Source organism: Carcharhinus amblyrhynchos, chromosome 20, assembly GCF_965287045.1.
Source record: "Carcharhinus amblyrhynchos chromosome 20, sCarAmb.v2.hapA, whole genome shotgun sequence".
Lineage (NCBI taxonomy): Eukaryota > Metazoa > Chordata > Chondrichthyes > Carcharhiniformes > Carcharhinidae > Carcharhinus > Carcharhinus amblyrhynchos.
In genome coordinates, this window is record NC_137343.1 from 52476535 (window position 1) to 52504477 (window position 27943).

The window sequence follows — 27943 nt, forward strand, 5'->3', positions numbered from 1 at the left end:
CTCGCTTAGTGCTAGGGGCGTGGATGGGGCGGAGTTTGTAAGGAGCATCCAGGAGGGCTTCCTGAAATAGTATGTAGATAGTCCAACCAGGGAAGGGGCGTACTGGGACTTCAGGATGGTAGTCTGCCTCCCTGGAGCAGGGGTACAGGACGTTTTGGAGAGGGTAGAGGGAATTTTGAAGGGCGAAGGAACCCAGACTGATGTAATTGTACATATAGGAGAGAAGGACGCAGGAAGGAAGAGCAGGGAGTTGGGGGCCAGGCTGAAGAGCAGGGCCTCCAGAGTGGCATTCTCTGGGCTGCTACCAGTGCCTAGTAACAGTGGGGCTAGGAATAATGAGGTCCTACAGCTGAATGCGTGGCTGAAGGATTGGTGCAAGACAGAGGGTTTTACATTTGTAGATCATTGGGAAGTATTTGTGAGGGAAGGGCACCTGTACAGGAGGGATGGAGAACATTTAAATGGGAAGGGCACGAATATCTTAGCTGGGAGGTTAGCTGGAGTGTTTCAGCAGAGTTTAAACTAATATGGAGGGGCGGGGGGGGGTGGTGTGACCAATAGCTCAGTAGGCACTGGGATTGGGAGCGAGTTGGGTGCCAGGGTAAGTTTGGATGAGAGGAAAATTCTCTGGGAGAAGGAGGATCTGAGTGGGGGAGTGGTGTTGTTAGTTAGGGAGCAGATCACAGCAGTGCAGAGGGAGGATAATACAGAGGAGTTAGGGATTGAGTCACTGTTGGTGGAGTTGAGGAATAGGAACGGGGCAATTACGATGCTAGGGGTGTACTATAGACCACCCAACAGCCCGCAGGCAGTGGAAGAAGGTATATGTAGAGACATTTTGGATAGGTGCAGAAAGAAAGGGGTTGTTGTAGTGGGAGATTTTAATCTCCCTGGGGTAGATTGGAAGGTGCCTAGAGCTGGGGGTTCGGACGGGGAGGAATTTGTAAAATGTCTACTGGAAGGGTCCTTGGAGCAGTATGTAGATAGCCTGACTAGAGAGGGGGGCTATACTGGATTTAGTTCTGGGTAATGAGCCAGGTCAGGTGGTTGAGGTTGCAGTAGGTGAACATGTGGCTAATAGTGACCACAACTCTGTCTACTTTAGAATATAATGGAAAAAGATGAGTGCTGTCCTAAGGGGAGGGTGCTAAATTGGGGGAAGGCTAGGTACAGCCAGACTAGGCAGGAACTTAGACATACTGATTGGGATAGGCTGTTTGAGGGCAAGACCACGTTCGGCATGTGGGAGTCTTTCAAGGGAAAACAGAAAAGGTTGCTGGAAAGACATGCCAATTAAGAGGAAGGATGGGAAAGGTAGGATTAGAGAGCCGTGGATTACTAGAGATATTAAGGACTTGGTCAGGAAGAAACGAGAGGCGTATGTTAGGTCTAAGCAACTGGGAACGGAGAGAGTATTGGAGGAATACAGAGAGAGTAGGAAGAATCTCAAAAGGGGAGTTAGATGGGCAAAAAGGGGGCATGAAATGGCTTTAGCAGACAGGATTAAGGAAAATCCAAAGGCATTTTACCCCTATGTCAGGAACAAAAGGGTGGTTAGAGGAAAAATCAGTCCTCTCAGGGACAGAGGAGGGGAACTGTGCTTAGAGTCCGAGGGAATGGGGGAGATCCTGAATGAATACTTTGCATCAGTATTCACAAAGGAGAGGGGCTTGATGCCCGGTACAGTCTTGGAGGGAGCTGTAGACCAGTCGAAAGCTGCCCCGCCATTCAACAAGATCATGGCTGATCTGAAGTGGATCAGTTCCACTTTCCTTCTCCCCATAACCCTTAATCCCCTTGCCTACCAAAAACCTACCTACCCACGTCTTAAATATATTTAGCGAGGCAGCCTCCACCACTTCAACGGGCAGAGAATTCCAGAGATTCACCACCCTTTGAGTGAAGAAGTTCCTCCTCAACTCTGATCTAAACCGCCCCCCCTTTATCTTGAGGCTGTGCCCTCTAGTCCTGCTGTCCTTTCTGAGCGGGAAGAACCTCTCCACCTCTACCCTATCCATCCCCTTCATTATCTTATACGTCTCAATGAGATCTCCCCTCATCCTTCTAAACTCTAATGAGTACAAGCCCAGTCTATTCAGCCTCTCCTCATAGCTTAACCCCCTCAACTCCGGTATCAGCCTAGTGAACCTCCTCTGCACTCCCTCCAAGGCCAAAATTTATCCTAGGCTGCTTAGGGAGGCGAGAGATGAAATTGCTGGGCCTCTGACGCAAATCTTTGTCTCTTCTTTGGACACAGGTGAGGTCCCAGAGGACTGGAGGATAGTGAACGTGGTACCGTTGTTTAAAAAGGGTAGCAGGGATAACCCTGGTAACTATAGGCCAGTGAGTTTGATGTCAGTGATAGGGAAGTTTTTGGAGAGGATTCTTAGGGATAGGATGTATGAGCATTTAGGGCGTTGCAATCTGATTATGGATACGCAGCATGGCTTTGTAAAGGGGAAGTCTTGCCTTGTGAATCTGGTAGAATTTTTTAAGGAGGTGACAAAAATGGTCGATGAAAGATGAGCCTGATTGATAACTGGCTTGGTAATAGGAGACAGAGAGCAGTTGTGGAAGGGTCTTTTTCTAACTGGTGGTCTGTCACTAGTGGTGTGCCTCAGGGCTCAGTACTGGGACCTCCTATTTGTAATATACATAAATGACTTGGAAGAGGGGGTTCATGGTGTGTTCAGCAAGTTTGCAGATGACACGAAGATGGCTGGATTGGTGGACAGTGAGGAGCAGTGTTTGGCAATACAGCAGGATATAGATAGGCTATATATTAGGCAGATAAATGGCAGTTGGAATTTAATCCTGATAAATGTGAGGTGATGCATTTTGGGAGAAATAATGTAGGGGGGAGTTATATGATAAAGGGTAGACTTATTAAGAGTATAGAAACGCAGAGGAACCTGGGGGTTCAAGTGCACAAGTCTTTGAAGGTGGCAGTACAGATGGAGAAGGTTGTGAAGAAAGCTTAAGGTATATTAGCCTTTCTAGGAAGGGGTATAGAGTACAAGAGCTGGAGTCTAATGTTGCAGTTGTACAGAACGTTGGTTAGGCTGCATTTGGAGGACTGCATCCAGTTCTGGTCGCTTTACTACTGGAAAGACGTGGAGACCCTGGAGAGAGTGCAGAGGAGGTTTACCAGGATGCTGCATGGTATGGAAGGACTGGGTTATGAGGAAAGATTGGGCAAATTGGGGCTGTTTTCCCTAGAAAGACGGAGACTGAGGGGAGATCTAATAGAGGTATATAAGATTATGAAGGGTATAGATCAACAGTGGCAGGCTTTTTCCTAGATTGGAAACACACATCACAAGGTGCCACGGGTTTAGGGTGAGGGGGGGGCGAGGTATAATTCAATGTTAGAGGGAGGTTTTTCACACAAGGTAGTAGAGGCAGGCATGCTGGAATTGTTTAAGGGATACTTAGATAGGCACATGAGCGGGATGGAGATGAAGAGATATAGGAGACTGTTTTAAATAAGGATCAGGAGCCTTGGGACGTCCCTGGGAATCAATTGATTCCTATGGACCTTCCAACATATTTTCTGGCTCACTTGTTTTACTTTTGAGCTTCTGGGGATTCCCTTTAATGTTTGCATAAGATGTGCATGTTATTGATGTTTTTCTCTTTTAATCCACAGGTGCTTCGATCCACCTTGTTGTCCAACAAGGGGCATACACGCGGTGGGTCGTGCGAGGGCTGCTCTTGGATGTTCAAGAGTAGCCTAGTGCTTCACATTGTTAGTGTACGCTTAAACTGGACCAGATGCTGGGCAACATGACAGCTCAGTGACTATCACTGTTTGCTGTGCAGACACATGGATTTGGGCCGGTGTCTGTGGGAGTTTGCGCATTCTCCCTGTGCTTGTGTGGGTTTTCTCCGGGTGCTCCGGTTTCCTCCCACACCCCAAAGATGTGCTGTTAGGCTGATTGGTGTAACAAATTGTCCCTAAATTAGTCTCCCCTCAATCTGGTTTCCAATGTGGAATGCCATAAGCATAGACAAGGGTCACGGGTGGAGAGGGGACTCACAATGTTGAAATGGCGGCGCGGGCTGGTTGGGCCGAAGGGCCTGTTTCCCATGCTGTGTTGTTCTTTGTTCTTTGGTATTGGGGAATGACCGTAGCCAGGCGGTCACTGTTTCAGCAGGGGAGCAGTTCAGGAACGGTAACTACAATTCAATAAGCTTTAAAGTGCTGATAGATAAAGATCAGGTGAAGGTGCTAAACTGGGGGGAAGGCTAATTACAACACTATTAGGTAAGAACTGAAGAATGTAGATTGGAGGCAGATGTTTGAAGGTAAATCAACATCTGGCATATAGGAGGCTTTCCAATATAAGTTGATAGGAATTAGGACCAGCACGTTCCCGTAAGGATGAAGGATAACAATGGCAAGTTTCGGGAACCCTGGATAACAAGAAATATTGTGAGCCTAGTCAAAGAGAGAAATGAAGCATTTGTCAAGGCTGGGAACACACAATGCAAGTGTGGAATACAAAGAAAGGAGCAAGAAACTTAAGCAAGGAGTAAAGAGGGCTAAAGGGGGTCACGAAAAGTCATTGGCTAACAGGATTAAGGAAAATCCCAAGACTTGTTATTATACATATATCTCTATGAAGTATATGTATAACAATATATACAGAGCAAGAAGGTAGCCAGGGAGAGGGTTGGCTCAGTCAAGGACAAGGGAGGAAATCTATGTGTGGAGCCAGAGGAAATAGGCAAAATATTAAATGAGTGCTTTGTGTCAGTAGTCACCAAAGAGAAGGACTTGGTGAATGATGAGTCTGGGGAAGGGTGTGTAGATAGTTTGGGTCATGTCAAGATCAAAATGGAGGAGGTATTGGGGTTCTTGAGAAACATTAAGGTAGACAAATACCCAGGGCCTGATGGGATATACCCCAGAATACTGACAGTGGCAAGGGAGGAAATTGTTGGGGCCTTGAGAGAAATCTTTGTACCCTCACTGGCCACGGGGGAGGTCCCAGAGAATTGGAGAATAGCCAATGTTGTTCCTTTGTTTAAGCAGGGTAATAATCCAGGTAATTACAGATCGGTGAGCCTTACATCAGTGGTAAGGAAATTATTGGAGAGGATTCTTCGAGACAGGATTTACTTCCACTTGGAAATAAATGGACGTATTAGTGAGAGGTAGCATGTTTTTGTGAAGGGGGGGGTCATGTCTCACTAACTTGATTGAGTTTTTTGAGGAAGTGACGAAGATGATTGAGGGTAGGCAGTGGATGTTGTCTACATGGACTTCAGTAAGGCCTTTGATAAGGTCCGTCATAGCAGACTGGTGCAGAGGTGAAGTCACATGGGATCAGAAGTGAGCTAGCAAGGTGGGTACAAAACTGGCTCAGTTATAGAAGTCATGATGTGGACATGCCGGCGTTAGTTATAGTTATAGAAGACAGAGGTAGCAGTGGAAGGTGTGTTTCTGAATGAAGGGCTGTGAGAATTGGCATTCCTCAGGGGTCAGAATACAGAATTGGCTCTGTCTACACTTCCAGCTGCCTTGGCAAAGCAGCTAGCATAATTAAGGACCCCACACACCCTACATATTCTCTCTTCCACCTTCTTCTATCAGGGAAAAGATACAAAAGTCTGAGGTCACGTACCAACCGACTCAAGAACAGCTTCTTCCATGCTGCTGTCAGACTTTTGGAAGAACTTACCTTGTACTAAGTTGACCTTTCTCTATACCCTAGCTATAACTGTAATACAATATTCTGCACTCTCTCCTTTTCTTCTCTATGAACAGTATGTCTTGCCTGTATAGCATGCAAGAAACAATACTTTTCACTGTATGCTAATACATGTGTCAAATTAAATCATAGAAAACAGAGGATAGCGGTGGAAGGTTTCTGAATGGAGGGCTGTGACAAGTGGCATTCCTCAGGGATCAGTGCTGGGATCTTTGTTGTTCGTAATACATATAAGGTAGGTTTACCAGGATGTTGCCTGGTATGGTGGGAAGGCCTTATGAGGAAAGGCTGAGGGACTTGAGGTTATTTTCGTTAGAGAGAAGGTTGAGAGGTGACCTAATTGAGTCATACAAGATGTTCAGAGGGTTAGATAGGGTGGATAGTGAGAGCCTTTCTCTTCGGATGGTGATGGCTGACACGAGGAGACATAGCTTTAAATTAAGGGGTGGTAGTTATAGGACGGATGTCAGAGGTGGGTTCTTTACTCAGAGGGTAGTAAGGGCGTGGAATGCCCTGCCTACAGCAGTTGTGGACTTGCCAACTTTAAGGGCGTTCAAATGGTCAGTAGATAGGCATATGGATAACATTGGAATAGTTTAGGTTAGAGGGTCATTAGATTGGTTCCACTGGTCGGTGCAACATCGAGGGCCAAAGGGCCTTGATTACTGCGCTGTAATGTTCTATGTTCTATAAATATTTGGAGGAAAATGTAATGGTTTGATTAGTACGTTTCTGGATGACACAAAGATTGGTGGAATTGCGGACAGCAACGAGAATCGTCAGAGGATACAGCAGAATATGGATTGGTTGGAGACTTGGGCAGAGAGATGGCAGATGGAGTTTAAGCCAGACAAATGTGACGTAATGCATTTTGGAAGGTCTAATACAGATAGATATACAGTAAATAACAGAACCCTTAAGAGTATTGATAGGCGGTGGGATTTGGGTGTACAGGTACACAGGTCACTGAAAATGGCAACGCAGCTGGAGAAGGTAGTCAAGAAGGCATACAGCATGCTTGCCTTCATTGACCAGAACATTGAGTTTAAAAATTGGCAAGTCATATTGCAGCTTTATAGAGCCTAGTTAGGTCGCACTTGGAGTATAGTGTTCAATTCTGGTTGTCACACTACTAGAAGCTTTGGAACGGGTACAGAAAAGATGTTGCCCGGTATGGAGGAGGAACGATAAGAAGAGGTTGGAGAAACTTGGTTTGTTCTAACTGGAATGATGGAGGCTGAGGGGCGACCTGATAGAAATCTATAAGATTATGAGGGGCATGGACAGAGTGGATAGTCAGAAGCTTTTTCTCAGGGTGGAAGAGCCAATTGCTAGGGGGCACAGGTTTAACGTGTGAGGGGCAAAGTTTAAAAGGGATGTATGAGGCAACAGAGGGTGTTGGGTGCCTGGAACTCTCTGCCGGATGAGTTAGTGGAAGCAGATACGATAGTGACTTTTAAGGAGCATCTGGACAAATTGTGAATAGGATGGGAATAGAGGGACATGGTCCCCAGAAAGGTAGGGGGTTTTAGTTCAGTCGGGCATCATGGTCGGGGCTGGCTTGGAGGGCTGAAGGGCCTGTTCCTGTGCTGTAATTTTCTTTGTTCTTTAGTTCTTTGTCATGAAAGCCAAGAGTATGGGCCAACTGCTAGTAAATGGGAGTGGTGGGAGGTCAGGTGTTCCTCACATGTTGGTGCAGACCCAATGGGCCGAACGGCCTGTTCTGCAATGTATAATTCTATGAACTTAAAAGGAAAACAAAAGACAAATGACAAGCATTCTTAAAAACTGCAGCACTTAGGCTGGCACAGTGGTTCGCACTACTGCCTCATAGCGAGGGAGACGTGGGTTTGATTCCAGTCCTGGCTGTCTGTGTGGAGTTTGCACATTTTCCCTGTCTGCATTGATTTCCTCTGGATGCTCCAGTTTTTTCCCACAGTCCAAAAGATATGCATTTAGGTGGACTGGACATGGTAAATTTCCCCTTCATGTTCCAAAATGTGTAGGTTAGGTGTTTTAGCCAAGGACACGTGTGGGGTTACTGGAATGGTATGGGCATGGGTAAGTTGCTCTTTCAGAGAGAGGGCGCAGACCTGATGGATTGAATCCTGTACTTCAGGGATTCTATGGTTCTGCAGTTTAAATATACACACAATTTTACATGAAACTATCCCTTGGTCACCAACTATCTTTGTTTCCTGAATTCTGAGACATCCCTTTTCCCAAACAACATCCAATATTAAATCAATCCAGCAAATAATTACCACACACATGTTAAGACTAGGGAATAGTCTTCAGGTTCAGCAAAAGTCAAAACAATGAAAGCTATGTCTTTTGGGAGACAATATCTGCCACTGCTGTGGTTCAGGTAGTAGCTGTGTATCTCCCTCTTGGTTAATGTTTGACAGTTATATCATAGAATCATAGAAACCCTACAGTGCAGAAAGAGGCCCTTCGGCCCATTGAGTCTGCACCAAACACAATCCCACCCAGGCCCTACCCCCATATCATACCACTAGTCCCTCTAACCTACGCATCCCTGGACACTAAGGGGCAATTTCTTAGCATGGCCAATCAACCTAACCCGCACATCTTTGGACTGTGGGAGGAAACCGGAGCACCCGGAGGAAACCCACGCAGACACCAGGAGAACAGAGAACAACACAGCACGGGAAACAGGCCCTTCGGCCCAACGAGCCCGCGCCGCCATTTTAACAAAGCATTTTCCTACACCTACCTTGTCCCGTGTGTATGCAAATTGTACCCCTATTGTAACCAGATTCAGGGGAGAATAGTGTAGGGTCAATTTGTTACACCAATCAGCCTAAGAGCACATCTTTGGGGTGTGGGAGGAAACCGGAGCACCCAGAGGAAACCCACGCAACCACAGGAGAATGCGCAAACTCCCACAGACACTGGCCCAAATCCATGTATCTGCACAGCAAACAGTGATAGTCACTGAGCTGTTGTGGTGCCCACCTGCTGGTCCAGTTTTAAGCACACACAACGACGCGAAGTACTAGGCTACTCTCGAAACATCCAAGAGCAGCCCACGCACGACCCACCGTGTGCATGCCCCTCGTTAGACAACAAGGTGGACTGACACACCCGCGGAGTAAAAGAAACAAAACATTAACATGTAGTAACATTTCCAGTAACGTCCCGAGGCTCTGACCCTTGTTAAAACCGTCTCCTATAACCCTCCATCCCTGTTTCACTCATGTGTCTATCTAAGTAAACCTTAAACAAGTCCAGCGTACCTGCCTCCACCACCTTACTTGGTAGCGCATTCCATACCCCCACGACCCTCTGTGTGAAAAACCTCCCTCTAGTATCCAAATTATACTTCTCCCCCCTCACCCTTAGCTCGTGACCCCTTGTGATATTTGTCTCCAATCAAGGAAAAAGCCTACCACTGTTGACTCTATCTATACCCTTCATTATACACCTCTATCAAATCCCCCTTTAATCTCTGTCTTTCTAAGGAGAAGAGCCCCAGTTTACCCAATCTTTTCTCATAACCCAGTCCTTCCATACCAGGCAGCATCCTGGTAAAAATAGAGGGCATAGACCGTGCAAACTCCACACAGACCCGAGCCGGGAATCGAACCCAGGACCCTGGAGTTGTGAAGCAACAGTGCTAACCACTGTGCCTTCCCTTTGATATCATCTATCCTGTTGAGTCAGTGTTTGGCAGATATGTGTCTATTTCATTGAATCCCCACAGAACAGAAGGAGACCGTTGGGCCCATCGAGTCTGTACCAACCACGATCCCACCCAGGCCCTATTTCAACAACTGCACACGTTTACCCTACTAATCCCCTGACTGTAGGGTCAATTTAGAATGGCCAATCAACCGAGCCGCTTGGAGGAAACCATGCAGACACGGGGAGAATGTGCAGACTCCACACAAACAGTGACCCTGGGACTGTGGTGCTGTGAGGCCACCACGTGCTGCCCTTATTTCCTTATCTCTCCACTTAGATGTTACCCCTTCTATAGCCTCATTGTTTTCTCTTATAGAATCATCGAGGTTTACAGAATGGAAACAGCCCCTTCGACCAACTTATCCATGCCGCCCTTTTTTTTAAACCCCTAAGCTAGTCCCAATTGCCTGCATTTGGCCCATATCCCTCTATACCCATCTTACCTATGTAACTATCTAAACACTTTTTAAAAGATTAAATTATAGCTGCCTCTACTACTATGACAGTTTGTTCCAGACACACCACTCTCTGTGTGGAAAATATTGCCCCTCCGAACCCTTTTGACCCTCTCACCTTAAACCTTATGCCCTCTAGTTTGAGACTCCTCTAAGTTGGTGAAAAGATAATGACTATCTAGCTGATCTATGCCCCTCATTATTTTATAGACCTCTATAATATCACCCCTCAGCCTTCTACAATCCAGAGAAAAAAGCACCCAATCTATCCAGCCTCTCATAATGCTGAGGCCAGAACTCTCCATTCACCTGACGAAGGGACAAACCCCAAAAGCTTGTGAGTTTACTATCAAATAAATCGGTTGGACTTAAACCTGGTGTTGTCAGACTTTTTACTGTGTTTACCATAGTCCAACGACGGCATCTCCACATCATTCTGTCAAGAAGCCAATTTCGTGTCCATTTGGATACCTCACCCTGGGTCCCGTAAGATTTAATCTTATGCAACAACTTTCCGTGCGGTACCTTGTCAAAGGCCTTGTTAAAGCCCATGTAGACAATATCAGCTGCACTGCCCTCATCGACCTGGCTTGGTTCCCCTTCAAAAAACTCAGTCAAATTTGTGAGACAGGATTTTCCGTTCACAAAGCCATGCTGACTATCCCTAATCAGTCCTTGTATCTCTAAATACCTGTAGATCCTGTCTCTCAAAATACCTTCCAACAGCTTACCCACCACAGATGTGTGGCTCACTGGCCTGTAGTTTCCAGGTTTTTCCCTGCAACCCTTTTTCAAATAAAGGCACAACATTTGCCACCCTCCAATCTTCATGCACCTCACCTGTGACTATTGATGATTCAAATATCTCGGCTAGGGGACCCGTTTCCTCCCTAGTCCCTCCCACAGTGTCCTGGGATACACTTCATCAGGTCCCGGGGATTTATCTACCTTGATCCACTTTAAGCCTTCCAGCACCACCTCCTCTGTAATATGTACACTTCTCAAGACATTACTATTTATTTCCCCAAATTCCCCAACATCCATGCTTTTCTTAATAGTAAATAGTGATGAGAAATATTTATTTAGGATCTCACTCATTTCTTGTGGAGCCACACATAAGATGGTCTTGTTGATCCTTAACGTGCCTTACTCGTGTCCCCTTTTTGCCCTCCTGATTTCTATCTTAACCCTACTCCTACACCCCCATACTCTTCAAGGGATTCACTTGATCCCAGCTGCCTATGCATGTCATGTGCCTACTTCTTCTTGACCAGGACCCCAATATCCAGGGTTCCCTGCTTCTGCCAGCCTTGTCCTTCACTCTGAGAAGAATGTGCTTACCCTGAACCTTGGTTAACTTTTGAAAGGCTCCCACTTACCAGATGTCCCTTTGCCTTCCCACAGACTCCTCCAGTTAACTTTTGAAAGTTCCCGCCTGACACCATCAAAATTGGCCTTGCCCCAATTTAGAATTTTCACTGTCATTCTCCATTGCTATCTTAAAACAAATAGAATTATGTTCACTGGTCCCAAAGTGATCCCTCACTGACACTTCTGTCACCTGCTCTTCCTTATTTCCTAAGAGGAGTTCAAGTTTTGCCCCGTCTCTAGTTGGGCTATCCACATTCTGAATGAGAAATTCCCCCTGAATGCACTCAACAAATTTTTCTCCAACCAATCCTCTAATACTATGGTTGTCCCAGTCAATTTTTTGGAAAGGTAAAATCCCTTACTATTATCACCCTATTTTTGTTGGAGCTATCCATAATCTTCTTACATATTTGCTCCTCAATTTCCTGCTGATTATTTGGGGGCCTATAGTACAAGTGATTTCACCCTTTTTATTTCTCAGTTCTACCCATATGGAGTCAGTGGCCGAACCATTGGATATATCCCCTCTTAGTTTGGCCATAATGTTTTTCCTAATCAAAAGAGCAACTTCCCCTCCTCTCTTGCCTCCTGTTCGATCTTTGCTGTAGCATCTGTACCTTGGAACATTAAGCTGCCAGTCCTGTCCCTCCTTTAGCCGTGTTTCAGTAATAGCTATAATGTCCCAGTCCCATATACCCATCCATGCCCTGATTCATCTGCCTTGCCCATCAGGCCTCTTACACTGAAATAAATGCAGTTTAATCTGGGCTTCCCTTGTTCTCTGTCCTGCTTTTGCCCGATCTGTCTGGTGCTAGGATTACTGACACTGCCTTAATGTGCTCTCTAACTTCTGTGCTGTCCTCAATCTTCTCTTCTGTCTCCCTACTGCTTTGGGTCCCACCCCGCTGTCAAACTAATTTAAACCCTCCCGAGTAGCTCTAGCTTTTGTCACGTTTGTAAACTCTTATTTTTCTAATTGGAAGCTATTTCACATCTCATCATTTCTCCAGACATCTGTCTTGAATCAACTCCATGTTTTATTTTCTTTTGTCCATTATTTCATTTTGTTTTTAATCTTAATTTTCCCCAATTCTTACCACCTGACAAGAACTGTACTTCTGAAGTTTTATTTGTTAGCCACAAGTTGGCTTACATTAAGACTGCAATGAAGTTACTTTGAAAATCCCTTGTTGCTACACTCCGGTGCCTGTTCAGGCATACTGAGAGAGGATTAAGCACCTAACCAGCATGTCTTTTGGACTGTGGGAGAAAACCAGAACGCCAGGAGGAAACCCACATAAGACATGGGGAAAATATTCTATCTCCACACAGACAGCGACTCAAACTGGGAATCGAACCTGGGTCCCTGGCATTGTGAAGCGGCAGTGCCAAACATTGTGCTGCCCCAAGCTATAATTGTAAAAAAAGCTTAACTAAATTTAAAGCTGCCTCATCATACCTCTGCTTTGGAAGAAAGGAGAGGTATAGGACAATATGTGGCATTGGTGCTTCACAGCGCCAGGGACCTGGGTTCAGTTCCAGCCTGGGTCATTGTCTGTGTGGAGTTTGCATGTTCTCCCTGTGTCTGCGTGGATCTCCACAGGATGCTGCAGTTTCCTCCCACATTCCAAAGATGTACAGGTTAGGTTGATTGACGATGCTAAATTGTCCCTTAGTGTCAGGGGGATTCAAAGAGCAAAGAGAATTACAGCACAGGAGCAGGCCCTTTGGTCTTCCAAGCCTGCACCGACCGTGCTGCCCAACTTAACTAAAACCCCCACCCTACCGGGGACCGTATCCCTCAATTCCCATCCTATTCATATATTTGTCAAGATGCCCCTTAAAAGTCACTAGTGTATCAGCTTCCACTATCTCCCACAGCAGCAAGTTCCAGGCATCCACCACCCTCTGAGTAAAAAAACTTGCCTCGTACACCTCCTTTAAACCTTAATGGGTTATGAGGAAAGATTGAGTAAATTGGGGCTGTTTTCCCTTGAAAGACAGCGACTGAGGGGGGATCTAATAGAGATATATAAGATTATGAAGGGTATAGATAAACAGTGGTAAGCTATTTCCTATGTTAGAGACACACAGTGCGAGGGGCCACAGGCTTAGGGTGAGGGGGGGAGGGTGTAACACGGATATTAGAGGGAGGTTTTTCACACAGAGGGTAGTGGGGGTATGGAATGCTCTGCCAAGTAAGGTGGTGGAGGCAGGCATGCTGGAGTTGTTTAAGAGTTACTTAGGCACATGAGTGGGTTGGAGATGGGAGGATATAGGAGATTGTTTTAAATAAGGTTCATTAGCATTGGGACATCCCTGGTAATGTAAAAGGATGAGGAATGATACTAATGTTTTTCTCTTTTAACTCACAGGTTTTAAGTCGGTCCGCCTTGTTGTCCAACGAGGGGCGTACACACGATGGGTCGTACAAGGGCTGCTCTTGGATGTTCGAGAATAGCCTAGTGCTTCATGTTGTTAGTGTACGCTTAAACTGGACCAGATGCTGGGCAACACGACAGCTCAGTGACTATCACTGATTGCTGTGCAGACACATGGATTTGGGCCGGTGTCTGTGGGAGTTTGCACATTCCCCCCGTGCTAGCATGGGTTTTCTCCGGGTGCTCCGGTTTCCTCCCACACCCCAAAGATGTGCTATTAGGCTGATTGGAGGTAATAAATTGTCCCTAAATTAGTTTCCCTCAATGTGGAATGCCATAACAATAGATAAGGGTCGTGGGTGGAGGGGGGACTGGTAATGTTAAAATGGTGGCGTGGGCTCAGTGGGCCGAAGGGCCTGTTTCCCGGGCTGATTTTGTTCTTTGTTCTTTTTTCTTTGTTCTTAAACCTGTGCCCCCTAGGGAAAAAGCTTCCACCCTGGGAAAAAGCTTCTGAGTATCCACTCTGACCATGCCCCTCATAATCTTGAAGACTTCTATCAGGTTGCCCCTCAACCTCCGTCATTCTAGTGAGAACAAACCAAGTTTTTCCAACCTCTCCTCATAGCTAATGCCCTCCATACCAGGCAACATCCTGTAAATCTTTTCTGTACCCTCTCCAAAGCCTCCACATCCTTCCTCCACATTCAGTATTGTGACCAGAATAGAACACTATATTCCAAGTGCGGCCTAACTGAGGTTCTATAAAACTGCAACATTGCAAATTTTTAAGCTCAGTGCCCCGGCTGATGAAGGCTAGCATGCCGTATATCTTCTTGACTACCTTCTCCACCTACATTACCACTTTCAGTGACCTGTGTACCTGTACACCCAGATCCCTCTGCCAAAATGCATTACCTCACATTTGTCTGGATTAAACTCCATCTGCCATCTCTCCGCCCAAGTCTCCAACTGATCTATATCGTGCTGTATCCTCTGATGGCCCTCATCGCTATCTGCAAATCCACCAACCTTTGTGTCGTCCGCAAACTTACTAATCAATCCATTTACATTTTTCTCCAAATCATTTATATATATTACAAACTGCAAAGGTCCCAGCACTGACCCCTGTGGAACGCCACTTGTCACAGCCCTCCATTCAAAAATGTACCCTTCCATGCTACCCTCTGTTTTAAAATAGCCAGTTTTGTGTCCACCTTGCCAGCTCACTTCTGATCCCATATGATTTCACCTTCTGCACCAGTCTGCCATGAGGGACCTCGTCAAAGGCCTTACTGAAGTCCATGTAGACAACATCCACAGACCTCTCCTCATCAATCATCGTTGTCACTTCCTCGAAAAACTCAATCAAGTTAGTGAGACACAACCTCCCCTTCACTAAACCATGTTGCCTCTTGCTAATGTGCCCACTTGTTTACAAGTGGGAGCAAATCCTGTCTCCAAAGATTATCTCCAATAATTCCCTTATCATTGATGTAAGGCTCACCAGCCTGTAATTACCTGGATTATTCTTGCTCCCTTCTTAAACAAAGGAACAACATTGGCTATTCTCCAGTCCTCTGGGACCTCCCCTGTAGCCAATACAAAGATTTCTCACAAGGCCCTAACAATTTCCTCCCTTGCCTCTCTCAGTATTTTGGAGTACATCAGGCGTTGGTGATTTGTCTACCTTAATGTTTCTCAAGAACCCCCATTCCTCTTTTTTGATCTCAACGTGACTCAAACAATCGACACACCCTCTCCCAGACTCACCATCCACCAAGTCCCTCTCTTTGGTGAATACTGATGCAATTTAGTACCCTGTTCATTTCTCCTGGCTTCACGCATAGATTCTCCCCCCTGTCCTTGAGTGGGCCAGCCCTCTCCCTGGCTACCCTCTTGCTTTTTATATCTACAAAAAGCCTTGGGATTATCCTTAATCCTGCTGGCCAGTGTTTTTGCGTGATTCCTTTTAGCCCTTCTTACTCCTTGCTTAAGTTTATTTCTACTTTCCTTGTATTCCACACTTGTTTCGTGTGTTCCCAGCCTCATAGCTTTGACAAATGCTTCCTTTTTCTCTTTAGAATCATAGAACTCTACAGTGCAGAAAGAGGTCCTTCGGCCCATCAAGTCTACACTGAACACAATCCTGCCCAGGCCCTACCCCCATAACCCTACATATTATACACACTAATCCCTCTAACCTCCACATCCCTGGACCCTAAGGGGCAATTTCTTAGCATGGCCAATCAACCTAACCCGCACACCTTTGGACCGTGGGAGGAAACCGGAGTACCCGATGGAAACCCACGCAGACACGAGGAGAATGTGCAAACTCCACACAGACAGTGACCCAAGCCAAGAATCTAGGCTCACAATATTTCTCATTATCCTAGTTTTCCAAAACTTGCCACACTTATCCTTCATCCTTCCAGAAATGCGTCAGTCCTGAATTCCTATCAACTTACGCTCACAGGGTAAATATGTGGGGATAGGGCCTGAGTGGGATTTTTGTCATGCAGGCTCAATGGGCTGAATGGCTTCCTTCTGCACTGTAGGATTCTATAAAACGAAGGGAAGTGAAGGTTTCTTTATAAGAACTACAGCTATAAAACTTAACAACTACACATGCCTTATTGCACAATTACAAAGGTTTAACCAAAATACAAATCAGTTCATGTGATAAGTATGATTGGCAGAAATTGAACGTCATAGCATTATCTTAACTCAATGCGAACATTTCTCCTACATCCTTTCTTTAAACTCTGAATAGAAGACCAACCATTACGTGGTTTTTGGATATAATCTTTTCAAGGCCTATTGCAGGTAGTTACATTCGAGATTTCTTCAGCAGCAGGTTGACCAGCTTATCCTTGTATCCTTGCTGGTGTGGCTTCAACCCAATACCCTGGCAATCTTCCCCTCTTCAATGTCAGTCATGTTATGTAATACAAATGTCTTTTGCCTAGGATTCGCTATGTTAATACGATCTTTAACTTTTTAAATCAGAGATGATGGGCCCTCAGGGCGGCACAGTGGTTAGCACTTTTGCCTCACAGTACCTGGGATCCGGACTCGATTCCCAGCCTGGGTAGCAGACTGTGTGGAGTGTGCAAATTCTTCCAGTTTCTGCGTGGGTTTCCTCTGGGTGCTCCAGTTTCCTCCCACAATCCAAAGATGTGCGGGTTAGGTGAATTGGCCATGCTAAATTGCCGCATTGTGTCAGCGGGACTAGCGAGGGTAAATGCATGGGGATTGGGGCTGGGTGGGATTGTAATCGGTGCAGACTCGATGAGCCAATTGGCCTCCTTTTGCACTGTAGGATTCTATGATTTTTAAGTTTATGTTTTAGACATTCCAAGTCCCCAGTCAGGTATTCTACTTGTAGATTTTGTTGTGAAGTTAGTGTTTGTAAAATTATAAAAAATATTGTAAAAATGTTAAGAGATGTAAAATTGCATTGTCTGTTTTAAAAAATGGTAGTTTTTTTAGATGCAGCCATGAACACAAGTACACAGGGAGCATAGCGTGAAACAATGTATTGCTAGCCTAGGCAGTAATCTTGCCAAGGTGACATGTTGTTTTTGAATTTTAACCAATCAATTTTAAATAGACATTTGAATAGCAGCAACCTATCGGATTTGAATTTAATGTTTTGATAACCTGTAAACCAATCCTATTATGTGAATTTTGGTATGTCATCGGGGGTTTAAAACCAGATCCCAGCTCCTGAAAAATGGCAGAAGATGACTTGCCAGCAGCTACCACAGATCACAGCTAGAGAGAGACTTAGACAGACAGTAACTGTTCTCTGCTAGTGTAACAGCCACATTTATCTATCAAAAGAAAGGCTCATCTCAATTGCAAAGGTACCAACAGAACACAGAAGAAGTCAGCAAAGAAGACAGAAGGTCCCAGAAGATGACAAACCTGATTAAAATTTGGGAATGACTTTCTTAATTGGGAATTGTAATTATCTAAACAGCATTCCATTAGAATAGTGTTTTATTTCGCTTTGTAAATAGTTTATTCAACTTGTTTACTGTTAGATAAATAAAATGTTTCTTGTTGGTTTTACAGTGTGTGTGTGTGTCAGGTCCTTATTTTGATTTGACCACTAAAAGCTATTGAAGTGCAGATAATCCCCCTTCTCACACACTTCAACAGATTATGAAGGCAGGTACTTCACTTTGAGTGGTTGAATATTAGTTCTCCGAGATCAATCTTCCATTTGTAACACCATGGGGATAGATTGCAGAGGTTAGGTCAATTTTCCTTGAAGAAAAGAAAGCTGAGGGCAGACTTGAGAGAGGAGTTCAAGATCCTGAAGGATATGGATAAGGTGAATAGTCAGAAATTGCTCTGTCTAATGCGTACATCAAGATCTAGAGGCCCAGATTCAAAATAATGGGCAAAAGGAATAAAAATGATGTGAGGAAAATCTTTATCACCTAGAGGATGATTGGAGTCTAGAATGAACTTCTTGACAGGGAGGTGGAGGCAGGTTCAATTGAGGTGATCAAAAGGGAATTAGATTGTTATCTGAAAAGAAAGAATGTGCAAGGTTACAGAAATAAGGCAGGGGAGTGGGATTAGGTCAAAGGTTCTTTCAGTGAGCCAGTGCAGATTCGATGGGTCAGAGTAGCTACCTATTCTGTAAAGGTTCTGTGACTGAAGCTCAATTGTTCTAATCAATTCTCATTTTTCATTCACAAATTTTTCTTTCTTGTTTGAAAGTTAGTTCTCTGTAATAATGAGTTTTTCCTCCGATCACTCGTTATCAACAATTTTTGGCCACAGTAAGTTTTTCTGGAATTTGGCAAGATCAGCATGATCAAAAGCTTGCTGTAATACAGTTGTTGCCTAGTTACTGTCTTCGCTAGCCAAATCATTACCCAGAATAAAATCAATAATTTCGATAGGTGAATGCAGAACAGTTGCTACTGTAACAATTCCATTTGTAAATTGACTGCACAAAGGAACATGTTGATAAACTTTATGAATATCTTCTTTAAATATCTTTTCCTTTATTAAACTATCCAGAACACAACATCATCAATGACTGGTCTGCTGCAGTATCTCTTAGATTTTTAATTGAGTGAGAGAACATTCTTCCCTTTGCGACAACATTCAAAACTTCCAATAGTCTGATTCTATAGCAGTCGTCAAAGAAAAATTATCTTGCATATCTTGAGCCACATTCTAATAGGTTCTGAAGGAACATGTTTTGCCTATAACATTGCTTTGGTTTTTAATACCAATTCTTATTTCCTGCTGAGATACCTTGAGCATTCCTATTACTGCTACCAGTTTACCATTCAGCTTGTAACAATAGGCCTTGTCTTACGAAGTAAAAGAATAGCAGTTTACTTTTACTCATTTTATAGTATACAGCATTATTTTTCTTCACTAGAACATCTGTATTCCCATCAGTTAGATTCTTTGTTGTTCCTCTGGTTTCTTTGTTGATTCCCATATGACCATTTCCCCACATGTACCTGTCTGTAGAATATCATAGATGTCAGCTAAAACTGCCACCTCTTGGATCTTTGATACCTGACATTTATCTAAGTAAGTCTTGATGGTTAACTGAAATGCTATTTTAGAATTTTTCCACAATAATTTCCTTCATTCTCAAATGTTTCCTCCAGCTTCAGTGAATAAAACCACTGATTTCCTCCCCACTCAAAAAAAAACTGTTGAGGCTGGGGGGTCAGCTGAGATTGATGGTTTTTGTTAGGCAAGTATATTCACCGATGATTGAATTGAATAGTTGAGCAGGTTTGAGGTCTAATCTCCTGTTCCCATGTTTCTATTTTCTCCTTCTCACCCTCATCCTAGATTCCATCTACTTAACCTCTGCCTGACCTTGATGCTGGGGCAAGAGAGCCTATGGTGCCTCCTTAACCCAGTCGTCCTGTCAACACTCGTGGTCCAAACCCAAACAAGAAGTGTAACTGCAGCAATGCTGCAGATTGAATCAACATGCTCCATAACGAGGGAACAGTGATGGTTCCAGTCAACTATCTGTGGTCCTTGCCCCTTGTTATTTTTGCTGTCTGGTGATGTTTATCAGGTTTTCCAATGTATAAATGGTAATTTACTCCCTACTCCTTGATCATTTGATTTCCTTTCTTGTCTTTTCATTAGGTACTTCTTTGAATGAAGATCTTAATCCCATAACAGCAGAGCTGGAAACGGTGAATGTTCAATTGAGAACAGGTCAGATTGATGATCAAGTCATATCTCTACCATCCAAAAGTGACCATACTGTGAAGCAACCAGTCACTGGAGCTAAGCAGCCTGTGGGGCAAATTACTAAACAGAAGAAGGATCTTGGAATTCTAGGTATGCTTCCTGAGTTGGAGATGAGGGGGCTTATGATGATATGGTAGAGTGAATGAATGCGCTATTTTTCTACAATGTTGGGGAGCAATCAGTGCACAGTGGGATAGCCCACTACGCTCCCTGAAGTCAATGATTATCTCCTCCTTTTGTTTAGAAGAGTGTATTCGGGACAGTTTCTTACGGAACCGAACAGAGAGCTGGTTATTTTAGAACTGATATTATGTAATGAGACAATGTTAATTAATCTCATAACGAAGATCCTCTAGGGAAGAATGATCACAACATTATAGAATTTCATATTCAGTTTGAGGGTGAGAAACAAGGCTTAAACAAAACAAGTGCGACTAACACTATATTTCATAAAAACTTCTACTTTAAACTTGAAAATCTCAACAGCACACAACTCCCCATCTACTTTTATTTCCATCCAAGAGTTCCTTGAAACAAGATCTGGAGGGTTATTGCACTTCTCCTGCGATCAAACCAAGATGTGTCACAGCTCTTAGGAATCTACTTGGCTCTTCTCGATGTTCCTGCTATTCTTCGACATGTAGGTATTCTTGGGGTATTTCCACTTGCAGTCAGCTTGGTGACCCACCAACTCTCCTTAAGCACCTTAGGATTGTGGATACCTCAGCTGAAGCATGGGCCTTGCTCAGTGACTCCAAAATCACTTGGTTTCTGATAGTCCTTTAGTTTGGGTCCACAATTCCTGACCAATTTCTCTTCCTGTTCTCATGCTTCAACTGCTTGCTTCTATAAGAAATCACACAGATACGACCCAAAACTAAGAAAACCATCTTCCTGCAACCTGTCCCCACAGTGAAGTCACATACCAAGGATGTCTCGGTTAGAGATTTAAACTCCTTATACCTATTTCTGTAAATTTCCTTTGTAATGGGAAACCATATCAATAATTGATGTTCCATATGAAGACAACTGTAAACATCTTAGCTCTCTCTACCAAGAACTCAAAAATTTTGTAATGTTTTCACGTTTCCAACTTTAACCTTATTAAAAGGCCATCCTTTGAATTGCAATTACTGTAAATCTCTTTACCAGCCTCCCCCAGGGAAATTGGTTTATTCTACATTTTATAGACTTCTTTCCTCAAACTAAGACTTATCATGAAATTAGACATTTTCACAACTTTGACTAGTCCAGTTAAGTTTCTGGTCAATGGTAAGCCCTCAGGTGTCGATCGTGGCATTCCAGCAATGGTAATGCTATTGAATGTCAGGAGAAATTGTTATATTCTCTGTTTTTGGAAATGAGTCATGTCTGCTATGGCTGTTAGTTGTCATTGCTTATTGGGTGAAGTCTGGATACTGTTCAGGTCTTGCAGTATGCATGCAGTGATTGCTTCAGTGTCTGAGGAGTCATTTAAAAATGGTGAAATCATGACTGAACATTGCAACTTCTGAGGAAGGAAGGAAGGTTATTGTTGAAGCTGCTGAAGGTGGTTGGGCCTAAGGCACTACCCTGAGGAGCGCCAGTGGTGATATCCTGGAGCTATGTGATTATCGTCAAGCACCATGACCATCTTCTTTTGAAAGAAGTCTCAAAACACCAAGTTAAAGTCCAACAGGTTTATTTGGGATCATGAGCTTTCAGCGCACTGCTCTTTCATCAGGTGAGTGGAGAGATAGGTTTCACAAACACAGCATAGATAGACACAGACACAAATGTAGGATATCGGTTGGAATGCGAGTCTTTTCAGGTAATCAAGTCTTTACAGTTATGCGAGTGGAGAGCGGGATAATGACAAGTTAGAGAGATGTAAGTTGTCTCAAGCCAGGACAGTTAGTAAGATTTTGCAAGCGCAGGTCAAAATGGTGGCATTACATGTAGTATGACATGAACCCAAGATCCTGGTCGAGGCCATCCTCATGCATACAGAACATGGCTATCAGTTTCTGTTCGGCAGTTCTGTATTGTCTTGAAGGCCGCCTTGGAGAATGCTTACCCAAAGATCTGAGACTGAATGCCCTTGACTGCTGAAGTGTTCCTTGGCAGGAAAGGAACGCTTCTGCCTGGAGATTGTCACACAGTGTCCATTCATCCGTTGTTGTAGTGTCTGCATGGTCTCGCCAACGTACCACACCTGGGGACATTCTTTCCTGCAAGGTATGAGATAGACAACATTGGCCGAGTCACATGAATATGTACCTGGTGAATGGTGGTGTCCATGTCTGTGATGCAACATGTCTTGCAGAGGTTGCTGTAGCTGAGTTGTGTGGTGTCGTGGTTGCTGTTCTCCTGAAGCCTGGGTAGTTTGCTGCGGGTACTTTCCCTCCATTCGCACTGTCTGTATCTGTAAACACTTGATTACCTGAAAAGACTTGCATTCCAACCATTATCTTGCAATTATGCCATGTTTATGAAACTTACCTCTCCACTCACCTGATGAAGGAGCAGTGCTCAAAAAAGCTCCTGATTTCAAACAAACCTGTTGGACTTCAACCCGGTGTTGTGAGACTTCTTATTATGCCCAACCCAAGTCCAATACCGGCATCTCCACATCGTCTTCTTTTGTGTTAGATATGACTATATGCAGTGGAGAACTTTCTTCCTAATTCTCGCTTGCTTAGATTTTGCCACACGTGGTCAAAAGCTGCCTTTATGTCATTCTCACCTCTGAAATTCACCACCTTATCATTCACATTTGGATCAAGCTGAGAGTGAAGTCTGGAGCCATGTTGTCCTAGCAGAATCCAAACTGAGTACTGGTGTGCAGAATATTGCTGTGTACATGCTAATCGATAGCACAGTCAGCCACATCTTCCATCACTTTGCTGATGATTGAGGGTAAACTGATAGAAGAGTCAGTTGGTTGTATTGGACTTGCCTGGTTGCCCTGATTACAGGGCAATCTTCCACATTTTTGGATAGATGCCAGTGCTGTGGCTACACTGGGTCAACTTGGCTGGAATACAAATCTTCAGTACTATTAGCGGGTCTGTCACCATTGCCTCTCTCCATTGCCTCCAGCAATTTCTTGATAATGTGGAGCATTTGCAATTGATGAAGACTAGCCTCCTTGATGTTGATGTTGGGAATCTCAGGATGAGACCAAGATGGATCGTGATCTCAGCACTTCTGACCGAAGATTGTTGCAAATGTTTCATTCTTGTCTTTTACACTGAGGTACTGGGCTCTCCTGCCACTAAGAATGGGGATATTTGTATACCTCTTCCCATTAGTTGTTAATTGTCCAATTTCATTGACAATTGGATTTGGGAGTATTGTAGGCCTTGATCTGAATCGGTGTTTGGGGATTGCTTTGCTCTAATATGTCCTGCTTTCATTCTGTAGCATGCATACAGTCCTGTGCTGTAGCATCACAGGTTGGCACCACATTTTTAGGTATGCCAGTTGCTGCTCCTTCTGTACTGCTGACAAAATCAGGATCGATCCCTTGGCTTGATGGTAATGGTAAAGTGAGGAATATACCTGACCATGAGATTAAGGATTATGGTTGAATATAATTCTGATGTTGCTGAAGTCCCTAATGCCTCACTGATGTCAGTTTAAAGATTTTGTTTGATTTGTTTTGAATCGGTGTCATTTTTCAAAGTGCTCGTGTGACAGATGAGAGTGTGTGAGAAACAACAGCAAAGTGACTGAAAATACTAAACTGACAGCGTACAATCCTGTGTCCTCTACAGTAGATAGAGTTGGATAACATTCTAGACAAGGGAAGGCTGAACAGTTTCCACAATTACTATGTCATGTATCCTTGGCAGGACAAGGTCACCATTCCAGAGGTCCTGGAATGTGCTAATCTTGATCTGTGTGGGCAGTAATTGGCTGGGTTGGAATTGTCTATTTTCTTATGTACAGAACACAGCTGGGTAATTTTCCATGCTGCAAGGCCAATGCCAATGTTGTAGCTGTACTGGAACAGCTTGATGTGGATGTGCCGGCGTTGGACTGTGAGTTTACTATCAAATAAATCTGTTGGACTAAAACCTGGTGTTGTCAGACTTTTTACTGTGTTTACCCCAGTCCAACGCCGGCACATCCACATCATGACTACTATCGACACCGCAAACTGCCGGATCCAAGTGGAGAGGATCTCCAAGAAGATTGCGCATATCGACACAGACATCAAGTTTTTACAGAGCAGTAATCTCTAAACTGTCTGTGCTTTATATGCTCTGTCCAAGGCCAGAACTCTCCATTCACCTGACGAAGAGGGAGTCCCCTCGAAAGCTTGTGAGTTTACTATCAAATAAATCAGTTGGACTAAAACCTGGTGTTGTCAGACTTTTTACTGGAACAGCTTGGCCAGGGGCATGACAAGTTCTGGACCACAGGACAGGCAGTAATTATTTGCTGTAAGATTTCCAGCCTCTGACTATATGGCTGGTCCAGTTCAGTTTCTAGTTAATGTTGGCAGAATGTTGATTGTGGGGAATTCAGTGATAGTAATGGAGCAATGATTAGATTCCCTCTTGTTGGAGATAGTCATTGTCTGACGCTTACATAGTGTGAATGCTACTTGTCACTTGTCAACCCAATTGTGGATATTGTTCAGGTCTTGCTGCATTTGGACGTGGACTGCTTCAGTATCTGTGGAGTCATGGATGGTTGTGAACATTCTTCAATCATCAGTGAACATCCCCACTCTGACCTTATAATGGAAAGAAGGTCATTGGAGAGGGTACAGAAAACGTTTACCAGGATGTTGCCTGGTTTGGAGAAATTGTGGAACTTCTTAACCTCTTATAGTTTTCATGAGAAATATACAAAATGCCAGGTTTTCAAAAACATACCTGCTTTAAAAAAAACTTTGCATTGTAGAAAAAGTTGAGTAGATTTTTAAATGAGGAGAGAGCATTTACCACCCTCTGTTTAAAAAAAAAGTAACGTGCCTCTCACTTTGCCTTTAAACCTTTTATCTTAAATCTGTGTCCCTAGTAGTGGATTTCATTTGATTTGATTTGTTATTGTCACATGTATTAACGTACAGTGAAAAGTATTGTTTCTTATGCGCTGTACAGACAAAGCATACAGTTCACAGAGAAGGAAACAAAAGAGTGCAGAATGTAGTGTTACAGTCACAGCTAGGATACAGAGAAAGATTACCTTAATACAAGATAAGTCCATTCAAAAGTCTGACAGTAGCAGGGAAGAAGCCGTTCTTAGAACGTAGAACACTACAGCACAAACAGGCCCTTCGGCCCACAAGTTGCACTGATCATATCCATACCTACTAGGCCATAGAACTATCTGTAACTCCCAATCCTATTAAATCCCACGTACTCATCCAGAAGTCTTTTAAAAGACCCCAGCGAGTTCACCTCTACCACCACCGACGGCAGCCGATTCCACACACTCACCACCCTCTGAGTGAAAAACTTACCCTTAACATCTCCTCTGTACCTACTTCCCAGCATCTTAAACCTGTGTCCTCTCGTAGCGACCATTTCAGCCCTGGGAAATAGCATCCAAGAATCCACCCTATCTATTCCTCTCAACATTTTTTAACCTCTATCAGGTCGCCTCTCAACCTTCGTCTCTCCAGGGAAAAGAGACCTAGCTCCCTCAACCTATCTTCATAAGGTATGCCTCCCAATCCAGGCAACATCCTTGTAAATCTCCTCTGCACCCTCTCAATAGATTCCACATCCGTCCTGTAGTAAGGCAACCAGAACTGCGCACAGTTCTTGAGTTGGTTAGGACGTGACCTCAGACTTTTGTATCTTTTTCCTGAAGGAAGAAAGTGGAAGAGAGAATATCCGGGGCACGTGGGTCCTTAATTATGCTGGCTACTTTCCTGAGGCAGTGGGAAGTATAGACAGAGTCAATGGATGGGAGGCTGGTTTACGTGATGGATTGGGCTACATTCATGACCTTTTGTACTTCCTAGCAGTCTTGGGCAGGAACAGGAGTCCACACCAAGCTGTGATACAACCAGAAAGAATACTTTCTATGGTGCATCTGTAAAAGTTGGTGAGAGTCGTAGCTGACAAGCCAATTGAGATTTCTGGCCTGGAAAAAAGCTTCTGATTATCCACTCTGTCCATGCTCTTCATAATTTTGTAAACTTCTATCAGGTCACCCTCAACCTCCAACATTCAAGTGAAAACAAATCAAGTTTCTCCAATCTCTCCTCATAGCAATTTCTCCTCATTTCAAGTTTCTCCAATCTCTTCTCACAGGAATAAAAGATTGGTTAGGGCAAGATTAGGGCCAGTCAGAGACAGCAGTGGGAAGTTGTGTGTGGAGCCTGAAGAGATAGGAGAGGCACTAAATGAATATTTTTCATCAGTATTCACACAGGAAAAAGTCAATGTAGTTGAGGAGAATACTGAGATACAGGCTTTTAGACTAGATGGGATTGAGGTACGTAAGGAGGAGGTGTTAGCAATTCTTGAAAGTGTGAAAATAGATATGTCCCCTGGGCCGGATGGGATTTACCCTAGGATTCTCTGGGAGGCTAGGGTGGAGATTGCAGAGCCTTTGGATTTGATCTTCATGTCATCATTGGCTACAGGTATAGTGCCAGAAGACTGGAGGATAGCAAATGTTTAAGAAGGGGAGACCATCCTGGGAGTTATAGACCGGTGAGCGTTACTTCTGTTGTGGGCAAAGTTTTGGAAAGAATTATAAGGGATAGGATTTATAATCATCTAGAGAGAAATAAATTGATTAGGGATAGTCAACATGGTTTTGTGAAGGGTAGGTCGTGCCTCACAAACCTTATCAAGTTTTTTGAAAAGGTGACCAAAGAGGTAGATAAGGGTAAGGCAGTTGACGTGGTGTATATGGATTTTAGCAAAGCGTTTGATAAGGTTCCCCATGGTAGGCTACTGCAGAAAATGCAGATGCATGGGATTGAGGGTGATTTAGCAGTTTGGATCAGGAATTGGCTAGCTGATAGAAGACAGAGGGTGCTGGTTGATGGGAAATATTCAACCTGGAGTTCAGTTACAAGTGGTGTACCTCAAGGATCTATTTTGGGGCCACTGCTGTTTGTCATTTTTATAAATGACCTAGATGAGGGTGTAGGAGGATGGATTAGTAAATTTGCTGACAACATCAAAGTTGGAGGAGTTGTAGACATGAGGATGGATGTTACAGTTTGCAGAGGGACATAGATAAGCTGCAGAGCTGGGCTGAGAGGTGGCAGATGGAGTTTAATGCGGAAAAGTGTGAGGTGATTCACTTTGGTAAAAGTAACAGGAGTACAGAATATAGGGCTAATGGAAGGACTGTTAGTAGTGTTGACGAGCAGAGAGATCTCGGGGTACATGTGCATAGTTCCCTGAAAGTTGGCACCCAGGTTGATAAGGTTGTTAAGAAGGCGTACGGTGTGTTGGCTTTTATTGGTAGAGGGATTGAATTTCGGAGCATTGAGGTCATGTTACAACTGTACAAAACTCTGGTGCGGCCGCACTTGGAGTATTGTGTACAGTTCTGGTCGCCGCATTATAAGAAAGATGTGGAGGCATTGGAAAGGGCGCAGAGGAGGTTTACCAGGATGTTGCCTGGTATGGTGGGAAGGTCTTATGAGGAAAGGCTGAGGGACTTGAGGTTGTTTTCATTAGAGAGAAGAAGGTTACGCGGTGACCTAATTGAGGCATACAAGATGATCAAAGGATTGGATAGGGTGGACAGTGAGAGCCTTTTACCTCGGATGGTGATGGCTAGCACGAGGGGACATAGCTTTAAATTAAGGGTGGTAGTTATAGGACGGATGTCAGAGGTGGGTTCTTTACTCAGAGGGTAGTAAGGGCGTGGAATGCCCTGCCTGCAGCAGTTGTGGACTCGCCAACTTTAAGGGCGTTCAAATTGTCAGTGGATAGGCATATGGATAACATTGGAATAGTTTAGGTTAGAGGGTCATTTGATTGGCTCCACTGGTCAGCGCAACATCGAGGGCCGAAGGGCCTGTACTGCGCTGTAATGTTCTATGTTCTAAAACTGGGTGAGAGGGCGAGCTGTGAGGAAGACATTG

The 27943-nt window shown here is 44.1% G+C and overlaps 1 protein-coding gene across 3 annotated transcripts in view; it reads left to right on the top strand.

Moving 5' to 3' along the window:
- pik3ip1 (phosphoinositide-3-kinase interacting protein 1) overlaps positions 1-27943 on the top strand; it is a 75007-nt gene that overhangs the window by 31329 nt on the left and 15735 nt on the right. For all 3 annotated transcript variants that reach the window (XM_080208626.1, XM_080208628.1, XM_080208627.1), the window contains one exon: positions 19780-19977. In XM_080208626.1, coding sequence (XP_080064752.1) covers positions 19780-19977 — 198 coding nt within the window. The remainder of the gene's footprint in view (positions 1-19779; positions 19978-27943) is intronic.